We start from the raw sequence: 15,750 nt of genomic DNA on the forward strand, positions 1-15,750 counted from the left end.
CATCCCGCGTGCACCAGCACCCGTGTATGCCCATATACAGTGGACCGAAAGAAACGGGCAGGACAAACGCAGAGTAGATATCACCGTTGTGCCGCGCCGTACTGCCGTCGCGTCGGGTTACCGATGATCGAAGAACATGTGGGCCGGGAAGGATCAGTGGGTCAAAACAGTGATCGATAGGGTCGGTCGCTGATCGATCTTAGCCGTGGCGCCTTCCGAGAAAGGTGGGAGACAGAAACGTTGCTCCCTTCGAGGAAGGAGGGGGAGCTGTGGAAAAGACGTCCCGAAGGGGAAGCCTACGGCTCACGGAAGAGCGGGGCAGGACCGCACGAAGATAGCGAAACGCCGTATGGAAACGTCTGCCCGTGGGCCCGTCGATGGATGGATCAGTCCACGGCGAAAAAATGGACCGGCGTTTCTTACGTCTTCGTGCCCACACAAGGCCACAACTAATGGATAATTACTCACATGACCTTCTTTCAGTTTTTTTCCTTGTATATATTGTGAAAGGTAGAGGCATTGTTATGAGCTTCATGCTGACATGTATATCTTTTTTGTTTGAGTTGGAATTGTTGTAATCCTATATATGTTACAGAGTGACCCAACTATCTTATTTATCTGAACATGCAAGTACGTCATCTTACCATACAACCATGAATGAGATATGACTCAACTCAACATGCAACCATGCATGTTAAAAGACCGACCATAATATTCAACCATCCAAGAAAAATATTTTACATTCAGTAATATATTCAATAAATATTTTACAACTATACATAATACAGTATAATAAGTCATATGTATCTTTAAATTTTGCTTCTAATGTCATCAACACAAATTTTCATTAACCAATTCCCGAAAAAAAACGTGTGGAGTATCCTCTAGTTTGTTAAAAAGTCACGACAACTTCTGAGGCCACCACTACACTAACACACGCCAGAGGGACATGGAACAAAGTTTTACAAAGCTTATTAGTACAACCTTCCCTAGCCGAGCTCGCACCCAACTTACTTTGGACTCCTCAAAACCCTGCGGAAGTCCTTTCACCTCTTGAACAATCTGTCTGTATATCTGGCAGTGGAGTTAGAATTAGACTAGAGCACCGTGTCGTGTATCTCTGGCTCCATCCGTATGTATTTCGTTGTCCTGCTCTTCCTCATTCTTCCTTTTCCTTGACATGTTTCCCCTCCTCTACTCTTTTACTCCCTCCGTAAGGAAATATAAGAGCGTTTAGATCACTAAAGTAGTGATCTAAACGCTCTTATATTTCTTGACAGAGGGAGTACATCTTTTTCTGGGCTTAAGATCCAATGACTTCTCCCGGCAAAGTCACAATGTAACTTACCCTTTTATATACACGGTTAAAACTAGACCGACGACACATAATGAATGGGAACCAAGAATAGGAAGACTTGACATGACACCCACTTTGATAAAAACCAACCTATTTTTTTTTTCAAAACTTGTGGATGTACACCGCCATATGAGATCCGAATAGATATATTTTTACATACATATCGATTTGTTTTTGTTTGTTTCGAGGAATTGGCGGGAGCACTACCTTTTCATTAAGTCTAAAGGTAGGGTTTATGCACAGAGAGGACTAGTAATTAGGGAACACATAAAAACCCCAAAGACAGGGTTTTTATGTATAGAGAGGGTTTATAATACCGTTAATGTAAATGGGGCTCTAATGGAAAGAGTGGCAAAAGTGAAACTACAAACGCAAGGCTAGAAGCAAGATAGGTACTCATGGAAAATGTATGGAAATCCAAAAGGGAAACATCGAGAATGGTTGGAGTTGTGCTCTTTTTAGCCTCTCTGCCTTTGCATTTTTTCTTCTTCTATGAACTATAAATGGCATATATTTGGTTAAAAGTCATAGGTTCACATTCAATACGATAAATGTATGCCCACATATCATTTTCACACTTTTCAGAGAAACATAAAATGTTACTCTCTTTAAAGTCAATGTCATAGACTCTTACTAAGGATCCAAATAGTCGGGGAGGTGTTTTATGAATTAGCATACAATATTCCAAGGTATTGCATCTTGATTGGTTAACTTAGGATCAAATATATACATATCGTTTAAACAATCACTAGCATGTTGTTTATTGTTAAACAAATAGAGAAATCTCACGTTACACATTAATTCTCTATATGAACCAGTTGTTTCCAGTGACTTAAATACGCGATTGTACGACACTCGTCTCCAATATCATGGTGATCAGTTTACTAAAGTTGGGCATAACTGAATAATAAAAATACAATGAATTTACTGTTAACTAGAGATGATTTCATGTTGACCCACAAAATATGTCGAGTATCATGTTCGCATCAGTATTTCCAAACTCTGTCAATCAAATTTTGTGAAACTTTTGGATGTTTCGGCGACATTGCAACAACATTTTACTAGGATAGTTACATCTTCTTGTTTTCTTTTATTTTTGGCCTACATAAGTTTTGTTGAATCAACTTACGTGGCCAAATTTTGCCACGATTGCAACTTTTTCCAGGTAAGGTGTGGTATTTACACGCCCTGATTCGGAAGCACATATTTTTTTTCAACAATGAACCTCGCTTACAAGTGAACTATAGTCATGTTTTTTACATGACATGCAATGAATTCACTAGCTAGTGTAAATTAAGCAACACCTACATCTAATACATTGTAATGTAACTGTTTTACATTATGAGTAAAGACATGTGTATCGAATCCATAGCACGATCAACATCATTGTCATTGGCGGCAATCCAAATTTGGTTGGTATTTGTTTAGCAAATCTTTTTTGATAAACTTATTTTTTGCAAAAATTAGCAAAAGTGAAATAATCGTATGAACTTGAGGCTTAGTGACGGTTAACATTATCAATCAATGTGTAGATGCAAACAACTGCATTTAAGGAACACGGATGGTCTCGAAGATGGCTGTCAGTCTTCAGTGAAATGACAAGAAAACATTTTTTTTTCAATCGTGAATTGGAGCATGTATTTTCCTGCTGAATTTGTCTTACTGTTTGGTTCTCTATTGGATTTAGCAAACTTCTCTAACCGAGTCAAATTCCACAATTTCTAAGAACCTGAGTGGGCATCCAGGAGGCACAATAAACAGTTACAAGCTGGAGAATCCACTAGTAGGTCAGCTACCGGTGCCATCCGAAATTTCTTTCGATTAGGAAGAATGATTAAGGAGAGGTAAAAATATGCTGTGAATAGGATTGGTTATGTATTTAATATGAGAGTATTTAGGTGGTAGTCTTACTTACACAACCCTAGGGTAAGGATCATGAAATTAGATTAGATACATTTGGATGTTGGGATAAAAAATTATAGAAAAGGGCACACTTTATATTACACTATATAAAAGAATAAAAAAGTAGTTTTTTTCAATCAACCCACACGGTTAAATGATAGATTAATGGCGGTGGTATGTAGGGTGTCAAAAATTGAAGTCTAAAATTTGTGGTGTACTCATTTTGATATTTATAGGAGCATTACTATCTTCTAGAAGATATATCTTCAGGAATATAGAAGGGAAATTCTCTCTTTTTTAAAAAAAATGGTGTGTGTGTGTGTGGTGGTGGTGGTGGGGGGGGGGGGGGTTCCCCAACTAAATTTCAACTAAACAACCAGAATAGCAAGTTTTTAGTGTTACACGGGAGTGAGCAACGAGAAAGCCCTACCGACGTAGATCGTCGAAACATGCGAAGCAGGAGGCCACATCTCCCTTGTGATGCAACGGGAGATGATTTGCATCATCCCGACACCAACATCGCAGGTTTTAGAGGGAGGCCACATCATCATTGAAGGTGACGCCATTCTTATGCTTTCATAGTCACCAATAGCACACGAGCACGAAAGTGGAGGAGGTGCGATGTGGGACCTCTAGGAGGTTCGCGACATCAAACTCATGCGGCGACGCCACGAAGGCCAGAGTACCAGGAGGAATACCGATAAAAGTATACAAAATAGATTTCTAACTAGTTTGTTCAATGTTTGTGTCACATGCAAATCAAAGCATTTTCGTTGTTTCTTTTTCTTTTTTTGCAAGGAAAGGGCTTTTTGTCGTGAGTGTTGTGCTTCTTTCGGATATAAACGCATATACAATTTTACTTGTTAATTTCTAAATTTAAATTTTATCTCGTTATAATTGCGACCCACGATCTAATCAACGGGTGAGATAAATTCACCTATGTGAATGAATGTGATGGCCTATTTGCATCTTGTCTAACATAATAAACATACATTTCAATATGCATGAGGTAATAGTCTTACGTTCAAACCAAGTGAGGAGTCACTATACAGGTTTACTTATCTCATGACAACCACTCCTATCAAAGTAGTTAAATTTTAAAAGGAGGGCAGTCCCGATTAACTAGAAAAGAGGTCAGCCAGTAGAATTATTTAACCCATGCATGTCGAAAGATATTGGTGGGCGCAACTTTGGGTCCTGGTTGAAACAACAATAAAGAAGAAAATCAGAGGATTAAATTATATGTGTGGTGTCACTTTAAGAAGGAAAGAATAACTTTTCAAAACATTATTTGAAAATTCTACCGAATGGACTATTTTCTTTCGTATAGGAGTTGAAAACACATGTCATCGAAAGATACTTTTTGAAGTTTGTTTGTGTTTATAAAGTTCTTGCTCCACTGCAATTGAGTACAATGATCAGTGATCAGAGCAAGAACAAAAACGGATATAAAACGAAGAACAACCACAAAAGGCAGCCAAGCAAAGCAAGCATAGCATGGACATGACAAACTCAGTGGCACCATATATGTACAAGAACATAGCTCCAAACAGTAAATCGGATCGAAGCATCATAATTAAACTAGTATTGCGTTCTGTCTCTTAGCTTCAATCATGCTGATTTAATCCCCTCAACACTTGTTTAGAACCAAGGAGTACAATCCACGCTGGACGTTGGAACAGGTCAAAGAAATGAGCCACGACCACCAACTCCTCCGCTCACCCAGAACCATACCCGCACCCGCACCAGTGTGTCAGGACGCCTGCCACGTCGCCCCCACTCGGCGGCATGGCTCGTCGCTACTGGTGGGTACCTCCCGTCAGCCCGTCTCTCGTCGCTCGTTAGCCTAACGCGCCGCCAGTCAAACGGCACGAGGTTTGACCAGTCCACGGTCAAAGTTTCCAAAGCTCTATATAGTCCTCCTCCCCCGTTCCGTCCAAGCAATCCAACCGATCGCCCCTCTCCCCCTCCGCCTCCTCCCCCCTCTCCCTCGCCGTACGTACACGCCGGACGCAGACACGCCGGCGAGACGACCGTCGTACGCCGTAACTCACACGCGCGCAATTTTGGATCAGAGTCCTCTCCGATGACTACCTCGTCGTCAGGGAGCGTGGAGACGTCGGCCAATTCGAGGCCCGGCTCCTTCTCCTTCGGGAGCGCGAGCTTCACTGAAATGCTGGGCGGCTCCGCCGCGGCCGGCGGTGCGTCCGGGTACAAGGCCCTGACCCCGCCTTCCCTGCCGCTCTCGCCTTCGCTCATGTCCCCGTCGTCCTTCTTCAGCATGCCCGCCGGCATGAACCTCGCCGACTTCCTCGACTCCCCGGTGCTCCTCACCTCCAGCGTAAGCAAGCGCGCCATGGAATTCCGCTGGCGCCATGTCATCCGACTGAATTCGTGTCGCTGATTCGCGGTTTTGGTTGGTCGTTTCAGATCTTCCCGTCACCCACGACGGGCGCGTTCGGGTCGCAGTTCAACTGGCGGCCGGAGGCGCCGACGCCGAGCGCCGCCGAGCAGGGCGGCAAGGAGGAGCAGAGGCAGCCCTACTCCGACTTCTCGTTCCAGACGGCGCCGGCGAACACCGAGGAGGCCGCGCGTGCGACGACGACTAGCTTGCAGCCACCGGTTGCAGTGGCGTCACAGGTGAGATCACGAACCATGCGGACTTTGTCAAATAAGTATAAACTAGTTGCACTAGAATACCATTTTTCTTCATTCCGCGTCCACAAACGGAGCACCTGTCGCGCTGTCGTGTCATGATCTTTTCATTTTTATAAGATGGCTGTGAGAAATAGTCCCCGTGATAGCGATTGATTAGCGGTAACCCCAACAGCGCACGAGAGATTCCCTAATTTTAAATTATCCTTTGCAATGATTCAGGGGGAGGAGGCGTACACAGGCCAGCAGCCGCCGCAGCAGCAGGCGTGGGGGTACGGCCAGCAACAAGAAGGCATGGACGCGAGTGCCTCCAACCCGGCGAGCTTCAGCGCGCCGGCGCTCCAGGCGACCTCGTCGGAGATGGCGCCGGCGGGCGCCTACAGGCAGACGCACTCGCAGAGGCGGTCGTCGGACGACGGGTACAACTGGCGCAAGTACGGGCAGAAGCAGGTGAAGGGGAGCGAGAACCCCCGCAGCTACTACAAGTGCACCTTCCCCAACTGCCCCACCAAGAAGAAGGTGGAGACGTCGCTGGAGGGCCAGATCACCGAGATCGTCTACAAGGGCACGCACAACCACGCCAAGCCGCTCAACACGCGCCGGGGCTCCGGCGGCGGCGCGGCCGCGGCTCAGGTGCTGCAGAGCGGCGGCGACGCGTCCGAGAATTCCTTCGGCGCGATCGTCACGACGCCCGAGAACTCGTCGGCGTCCTTCGGGGACGACGACAACAACGGCGTGAGCTCGCCGCGGGCTGGCAACGACAACGACGATGATGAGCCGGATTCCAAGAGGTGAGCGCCGAATTGTACTTTAAATATATTTTTGGATTCAATGTGTATGTACGAGTTGCATTCTTGGAGGAACAGGGGAAATTAACCTGCTATCGGCCAAATTTTCAGGAGGAAAGACGGTGGTGACGGCGAGGGAATCAACATGGCCGGCAACCGGACGGTGCGGGAGCCGAGGGTGGTCGTCCAGACCATGAGCGACATCGACATCCTCGACGACGGGTACCGGTGGAGGAAGTACGGGCAGAAGGTGGTGAAGGGCAACCCGAACCCGCGCAGCTACTACAAGTGCACCACCGTGGGGTGCCCCGTGCGGAAGCACGTGGAGCGCGCGTCCCACGACCTGCGCGCCGTGATCACCACGTACGAGGGCAAGCACAACCACGACGTGCCGGCCGCCAGGGGGAGCGCCGCGCTCTACCGCCCCGCGCCCCGGGCGGCGGACAGCACCGCGAGCACCGGCCACTACCTTAACCCGCAGCCGTCCGCCATGGCGTACCAAACCAGCACGGGAGGCCCCAACGTCGCCGCCGCCGGGACGCAGCAGTACGCGCCGAGGCCCGACGGGTTCGGCGGCCAGAACCAGGGCTCGTTCGGCTTCAACGGCAGCTTCGGCTTCTCCGGGCCCGGGTTCGACAACCCGACGGCGTCGTACATGAGCCAGCACCAGCAGCAGCAGAGGCAGAACGACGCGATGCACGCGTCGAGCGCCAAGGAGGAGCCGAGGGAGGAGGACATGTTCTTCCAGAACTCCCAGTACTGACCAGCGAGTGTCAGAAATGGCAAACCACACGGCGAGATGGAGCTTTATCCTGTAATAATACGTAATTGTACTAGGATAGGCGTAGACACATTCGTTTATTTGTTGGGAGGCACATAGTTGCAGAGGGCTGCACAAAAGGGCTCCCTTCCTTGACACGTCGGAGTAAAGAAAATATTTAGGACTGTAGCATACACACAAGATAGGGGGTTGAAGCAGTTTTGCTTTGCCATTGTTTCCACCTCCACATAGAAGTATGTTGTTGAATTCAAATTTTAGTAATAGCAGAAATTTGTCATTATTCAAGTTTCACAGTGTGAATGATGAGATAGTGGTATGTTTTATTCTCAGCGACAGCGTACCAGACCTCAGATGTACTTATTGTAAATTTGTAATCCAATCATTTTGTAGTTGCACAGGCTATAGACTGAACAATCAAACAATACATACCGAATTATGGTTTGGCAGCTAAAAAAAGTCCACTTTATAAGCCCGAACTTGCCACCCGGATGAACATTCAACCCCCAACTTCAAAATCGGTCATCCCACATTCCGAACTAACCAACCGTTTAGAAATCACCACCCATGCACTCCCACCCCCCTCCCCGGCGGTTTCGACCGACTTCATCGATTTTGACCGTGGTGACTGCCGAGTTAGCCCGCCACGCCAGCTCCTTAATGTGGAACCACACAGATCAAACACCTCCATTGCTTCTTGCCAGCTCCGGCCTTCCCAACCACCCGAGGTATTGTTGCACATGTGCTTCGGACCGTTGATGTCTACTACACAACCTTCTTCTTGTAGACGTTGTTGGGCCTCCAAGTGCAGAGATTTGTAGGACAGTAGCAAATTTCCCTCAATTAGATGACCTAAGATTTATCAATCCGTGGGAGGTGTAGGATGAAGATGGTCTCTCTCAAGCAACCCTGCAACCAAATAACAAAGAGTCTCTTGTGTCCCCAACACACCCAATACAATGGTAAATTGTATAGGTGCACTAGTTCGGCAAAGAGATGGTGATACAAGTGCAATATGGATGGTAGATATAGGTTTTTGTAATCTGAAAATATAAAAACAGTAAGGTAACTAATGATAAAAGTGAGCACAAACGGTATTGCAATGCGTTGAAACAAGGCCTAGGGTTCATACTTTCACTAGTGCAAGTTCTCTCAACAATAATAACATAATTGTATCACATAACTATCCATCAACATACAACAAAGAGTCACTCCAAAGCCACTAATAGCGGAGAACAAACGAAAAGATTATGGTAGGGTACGAAACCACCTCAAAGTTATTCTTTCGGATCGATCTATTCAAGAGTTCGTACTAGAATAACACCTTAAGACACATATCAACCAAAACCCTAATGTCACCTAGATACTCCAATGTCACCTCAAGTATCCGTGGGCATGATTATACGATATGCATCACACAATCTCAGATTCATCTATTCAACCAACACAAAAGTACTTCAAAGAGTGCCCCAAAGTTTCTACCGGAGAGTCAAGACGAAAACGTGTGCCAACCCTTATGCATAAGTTCATGGGCGGAACCCGCAAGTTGATCACCAAAACATACATCAAGTGGATCACGTGATATCCCATTGTCACCACAGATAAGCACGGCAAGACATACATCAAGTGTTCTCAAATCCTTAAAGACTCAATCCGATAAGATATCTTCAAAGGGAAAACTCAATCCATTACAAGAGAGTAGAGGGGGAGAAACATCATAAGATCCAACTATAATAGCAAAGCTCGCGATACATCAAGATCGTGCCAACTCAAGAACACGAGAGAGAGAGAGAGAGAGAGAGAGAGAGAGAGAGAGAGATCAAACACATAGCTACTGGTACTTACCCTCAGCCCCGAGGGTGAACTACTCCCTCCTCGTCATGGAGAGCGCCGGGATGATGAAGATGGCCACCGGTGAGGGATCCCCCCTCCGGCAGGGTGCCGGAACAGGGTCCCGATTGGTTTTTGGTGGCTACAGAGGCTTGCGGAGGCGGAACTCCCGATCTATTCTGTTCCCCGATGGTTTTAGGGTATATGGATATATATATATAGGCGAAAGAAGTCGGTCAGGGAAGCCACGAGGGGCCCACGAGGGTGGAGGGCGTGCCGAGGGGGGTAGGGCGCGCCTCCCTGCCTCGTGGCTTCCTCGAAGCTTCCTTGACGTCTACTCCAAGTCTCCTGGATTGCTTCCATTCCAAAAATAACTCTCCCGAAGGTTTCATTCCGTTTGGACTCCGTTTGATATTCCTTTTCTTTGAAACACTGAAATAGGCAAGAAAACATCAATTTGGACTGGGCCTTCGGTTAATAGGTTAGTCCCAAAAATAATATAAAAGTGTTTAGTAAAGCCCATAAACATCCAAAACAGATAATATAATAGCATGAATACTTCATAAATTATAGATACGTCGGAGAAGTATCAACCGTTCTGTCGCGCTGATCAACCCGATGCCCCACCCCGCCTCGTCGCTGCCCCCCTCCCCTCCCGCCGCTCATCCGCAACAACTACTTTCCTCCCCAAGCCACAACAACCCATGATCCACACAACCACGACCCGACGTTGTGTCATCATGGCTCATACTCCTCGTCGCGCATCGGCATGCCCCCCGGAGGCCGCGGAGATCTAGCATCGTTGCTCCCACTGATGATGCACGCCGTCCTCCTACGCCTCTTAGCTGATGGATTCGAGTGATCCGCCTCGTGCTTTCCCTGGTGGCAAGTGGGCACTGTCAGTGGGTGGAACCAAACATGGGCAAGAGAGAAGTCGCGCGCGTCCAGGGACCAATTGTCGTGTTCACGTGCCCGCCGAGGAAGAGCCCACCGATGCCGCATCAACGCTGAAGGAAGGCAAGCGGCTTCAAGAACAAGCTGGAGAGAGCGATACTCACGACCTGACTGGTGGCAGTCTGGTCCAATGGGGATGGAGGGGTGCGTTGCTGCCGCCACCAGTCAGGAGAAAGAGAGAGCGAGAGAGAGAGCGAGAGAGAGAGCGAGAGAGAGAGAGAGAGAGAAGGTACATAATGTGTCAAGAAATATAGGGGTCAACAGCTAACCTGACGATGCTGACTAGGTAGTCAACATGGTCAAAACTGCTCCATCGAGTCAAAACCATACGCCGAGGGAGGGAGGGGAAGGAGTCATTCCAAAACCACATGGTTAGTTTGGGGTGCGGATGATTGGTTTTGAAGTTGACGGTTGAATGTCAAACCTAGTAAAAAAAATCACGATTGTAAAGTGAACTCTGTGAAAAGGGTTTGGCAATTGTCCGATAGCAGATGTTCCCTTTGTGAGGTATACAAATAAGAACATCTCTAGCAGATCCCTCTAAAACTCGCACGTCTCGGTCAATTCTGATAGATATGCGGGTTTGGGCTTTTTTTTGTTGGGGAACATAGTAATTTCAAAAAATTTCCTACGCACACGCAAGATCATGGTGATGCATAGCAACGAGAGGGGAGAGTGTTGTCCACGTACCCTCGTAGACCGAAAGCGGAAGCGTTATGACACCGCGGTTGATGTAGTCGTACATCTTCACGATCCGACTGATCCAAGTACCGAACACACGGCACCTCCGAGTTCAGCACACGTTCAGCTCGGTGACGTCCCACGAACTCACAATCCAGCAGAGCTTCAAGGGAGAGTTCCGTCAGCACGACGGCGTGATGACGATGATGATGATGCTACCGACGCAGGGCTTCGCCTAAGCACCGCTACGATATGACCGAGGTGGATTATGGTGGAGGGGGGCAAAAGATCAACTGATCAACTTGTGTGTCTATGGGGTGCCCCCTCCCCCGTATATAAAGGAGTGGAGGAGGGGGAGGGGCAGGCCCTCCTAGGTGCGCCCCAAGGGGAGTCCTACTCCCACCGGGAGTAGGACTCCAACCCTTCCAAGAGTAGGAGTAGGAGAGAGGGAAGGAGGAGAGAGGGGGAAGGAAAGGGGGGCGCCGCCCCCCCTCCTTGTCCAATTCGGACTAGAGGGGGAGGGGGCGCGTGGCCTGCCCTGGCCGCCCCTCCTCTTCTCCACTAAGGCCCGATAGGCCCATTACACTCCCCGGGGGGTTCCGGTAACCCCCCGGTACTCCGGTATTTGTCCGAACTTGCCCGGAACCCTTCCGAAGTCCAAACATAGTCATCCAATATATCGATCTTTATGTATCGACCATTTCGAGACTCCTCGTCATGTCCGTGATCATATCCGGGACTCCGAACTACCTTCGGTACATCAAAACACATAAACTCATATTACCGATCGTCACCGAACGTTAAGCGTGCGGACCCTACAGGTTCGAGAACTATGTAGACATGACCGAGACTCGTCTCCGGTCAATAACCAATAGCGGAACCTGGATGCTCATATTGGTTCCTACATATTCTACGAAGATCTTTATCGGTCAAACCGCATAACAACATACGTTGTTCCCTTTGTCATCGGTATGTTACTTGCCCGAGATTCGATCGTCGGTATCTCAATACCTTGTTCAATCTTGTTACTGACAAGTCTCTTTACTCGTTCCGTAATACATCATCCCGCAACTAACTCATTAGTTGCATTGCTTGCAAGGTTTATAGTGATGTGCATTACCGAGAGGGCCCAGAGATACCTCTCGGACAATCGGAGTGACAAATCCTAATCTCGATCTATGCCAACTCAACAAGTATCATTGGAGACACCTGTAGAGCACCTTTATAATCACTCAGTTACGTTGTGACATTTGGTAGCACACAAAGTGTTCCTCCGGTATTCAGGAGTTGCATAATCTCATAGTCATAGGAACATGTATAAGTCATGAAGAAAGCAATAGCAATATACTAAACGATCGAATGCTAAGCTAACGGAATGGGTCAAGTCAATCACATCATTCTCTAATGATGTGATCCCGTTAATCAAATCACAACTCATGTCTATGGCCAGGAAACTTAACCATCTTTGATTCAACGAGCTAGTCAAGTAGAGGCATACTAGTGACACTCTGTTTGTCTATGTATTCACACATGTAGTAAGTTTCCGGTTAATACAATTCTAGCATGAATAATAAACATTTATCATGATATAAGGAAATATAAATAACAACTTTATTATTGCCTCTAGGGCATATTTCCTTCATTTTTTTGCCCCAATAGCCACCACACATTGGCCCTGCCTGGATAAAAATATCTGGCGAACCACATAAGCACTCCCTCAGCCACTATATGAAAGTTACCGGGGGCATATAGGGTTAGCCTCCCCGATCCCCTTCGTCACGTTTTGTCTCCTTCATCGCTAGCCTTAGCCAAGTTCGCGAGCAATTTCTTGCTCCTCTACGCACCATATTCTCAAAGTCCAGCAGATCGATAGCCTTCGGATCCGACTGCGGCCATGGGGGCCACATCGGAGCAGGTGGGAGCCATGGGGGTGCGCCTCCGAGCAAGCGCTCCAGCTACCCGTCGCCGCCGCAACTTCACGTGCAGGCCCGAAGCTAGAGCAACGTCGCGCTGTGGAGCGACGAGGACGGAGATCGCAAGGTGGCGCAGTGCAAGCAGGAGCAGGACCGTGACCGCCTCTCCCAGACCAGTGGGGGGGGGGGGCGCTGGCCGCACGTAATGCAGACCTGCGAGACCATGGCGGCTCTTCTAGTGGTCAAGATGCTAAGCGCCGCTGGGAGGAAGCCCGAGAGGAGCACATGAACGCGTCGATACAAAGCACCTCTGCCGTAAAGTTCTACCCCAACATCGAGGACACCCAGCATCTCAACGAGCTCGGTCCATGAAGCCTAGGGTTTAGAGTTTCGTTTATCTAGGGTTTGGTTTGTAATTTGTATGAACTCTGTTTGATGTTCGTCTCCGTTTGTGAAATGTGTTTGACGAACTGCCACATGATCTCACTGAACAAATTCTCGCGTGAAGTAGTTTTTCGAATTACCCAGTACTGTTTTACGTATATGTTCTGCTTGATGAATTTGCAACCCGTAAAAGCAGTTTCAAGGGTACCGAAACTGGTTTTACGTTTGGGCACTGATCTGCGCCGGTGCGCCGGCTGAACACTTAGGCCGTTCGTACCGTGAACATGCGATACATTCCATAATAGCCGCACGATTGCTTCTTCCCCCAATTGCTTCGCTGGTAAAAAAAAGAAGTCATGTCGTCTGTTCATCCCCACTGCCCCGTGATCTCCCATACGCCAGCCAGCTCGCTGTTGGAAATATGCCCTAGAGGCAATAATAAATAGGTTATCATTATATTTCCTTGTTCATGATAATCGTTTATTATCCATGCTAGAATTGTATTGAGAGGAAACTCAGATGCATGTGTGGATACATAGACAACACCATGTCCCTAGTAAGCCTCTAGTTGACTAGCTCGTTGATCAATAGATGGTCACGGTTTCCTGACCATGGACATTGGATGTCGTTGATAACGGGATCACATCATTAGGAGAATGATGTGATGGACAAGACCCAATCCTAAGCCTAGCACAAGATCGTGTAGTTCGTTTGCTAAGAGCTTTTCTAATGTCAAGTGTCATTTCCTTAGACCATGAGATTGTGCAACTCCCGGATGCCGTAGGAATGCTTTGGGTGTACCAAACGTCACAACGTAACTGGGTGACTATAAAGGTGCACTACAGGTATCTCCGAAAGTGTCTGTTGGGTTGGCACGAATCGAGACTGGGATTTGTCATTCCGTGTAAACGGAGAGGTATCTCTGGGCCCACTCGGTAGGACATCATCATAATGTGCACAATGTGATCAAGGAGTTGATCACGGGATGATGTGAGTTACGGAACGAGTAAAGAGACTTGCCGGTAACGAGATTGAACAAGGTATCGGGATACCGACGATCGAATCTCGGGCAAGTACCATACCGATAGACAAATGGAATTGGATACGGGATTGATTGAATCCTTGACATCGTGGTTCATCCGATGAGATCATCGAGGAGCATGTGGGAGCCAACATGGGTATCCAGATCCCGCTGTTGGTTATTGACCGGAGAACATCTCGGTCATGTCTGCATGTCTCCCGAACCCGTAGGGTCTACACACTTAAGGTTCGGTGACGCTAGGGTTATAGAGATATTAGTATGCGGTAACCCAAAAGTTGTTTGGAGTCCCGGATGAGATCCCAGACGTCATGAGGAGTTCCGGAATGGTCCGGAGGTAAAGATTTATATATGGGAAGTCTTATTTTGGTCGCCGGAAAAGTTTCGCACTTTATCGGTATTGTACCGGGAGTGCCGAAAGGGGTCCGGGGGTCCACCAGCCCCGGGGGGCCACATGGGCTGTAGGGGGTGCGCCTTGGCCTATATGGGCCAAGGGCACCAGCCCCAAGAGGCCCATGCGCCAAGAGATAAGGAAAAGGGAGAGTCCTAAAGGGGGAAGGCACCTCCGAGGTGCCTTGGGGGGGAAGGACTCCTCCCTGGCCGCACCCTTCCTTGGAGGAAGGGCCAAGGCTGCGCCCCCCCTCTCCCTTGGCCCTATATATAGTGGGGGGAAGGGAGGGCAGCAAAACCTAAGCCCTGGCGCCTCCCTCTCCCTCCTGTGACACCTCTTCCTCCCCGCTTGCGCTTGGCGAAGTCCTGCCGGGATCCCGCTACTTCCACCACCACGCCGTCGTGCTGCTGGATCTCCATCAACATCTCCTCCCCCCTTGCTGGATCAAGAAGGAGGAGACGTCGCTGCTCCGTACGTGTGTTGAACGCGGAGGTGCCGTCCGTTCGGCGCTAGGATCATCGGTGATTTGGATCACGACGAGTAAGACTCCATCAACCCCGTTCTCTTGAACGCTTCCGCTCGCGATCTACAAGGGTATGTAGCTGCACTCCCCTTCCCCTCGTTGCTAGATTACTCCATAGATTGATCTTGGTGATGCGTAGAAAATTTTGAATTTCTGCTACGTTCCCCGACAGTGGCATCATGAGCTAGGTCTATGCGTAGTTTCTATGCACGAGTAGAACACAAAGTAGTTGTGGGCGTAGATGTTGCCAATTCTTCTTGCCGCTACTAGTCTTATCTTGTTTCGGCGGCATTGTGGGATGAAGCGGCCCGGACCGACCTTACACGTACGCTTACGTGAGACAGGTTCCACCGACTGACATGCACTAGTTGCATAAGGTGGCTAGCGGGTGTCTGTCTCTCCCACTTTAGTCGGAACGGATTCGATGAAAAGGGTCCTTATGAAGGGTAAATAGAAATTGGCATATCACGTTGTGGTTTTACGTAGGTAAGAAACGTTCTTGCTGGAAACCTATACAAGCCACGTAAAAACTTGCAACAACAATTAGAGGACGTC

General features: G+C 48.0%; 1 protein-coding gene across 1 annotated transcript; it reads left to right on the plus strand.

The window, feature by feature from the left end:
• The first annotated feature begins 5,203 nt into the window (after positions 1–5,203).
• Positions 5,204–7,768, plus strand: LOC109739321 (WRKY transcription factor WRKY24). Its single transcript, XM_020298411.4, has 4 exons — positions 5,204–5,600; positions 5,690–5,899; positions 6,137–6,705; positions 6,814–7,768. Exons 1-4 carry the CDS (start codon positions 5,346–5,348, stop codon positions 7,463–7,465), a joined length of 1,686 nt encoding a protein of 561 aa, XP_020154000.1. The 5' UTR covers positions 5,204–5,345; the 3' UTR covers positions 7,466–7,768.
• Positions 7,769–15,750: the final 7,982 nt, after the last annotated feature.

Source organism: Aegilops tauschii, chromosome 3, assembly GCF_002575655.3.
Source record: "Aegilops tauschii subsp. strangulata cultivar AL8/78 chromosome 3, Aet v6.0, whole genome shotgun sequence".
Lineage (NCBI taxonomy): Eukaryota > Viridiplantae > Streptophyta > Magnoliopsida > Poales > Poaceae > Aegilops > Aegilops tauschii.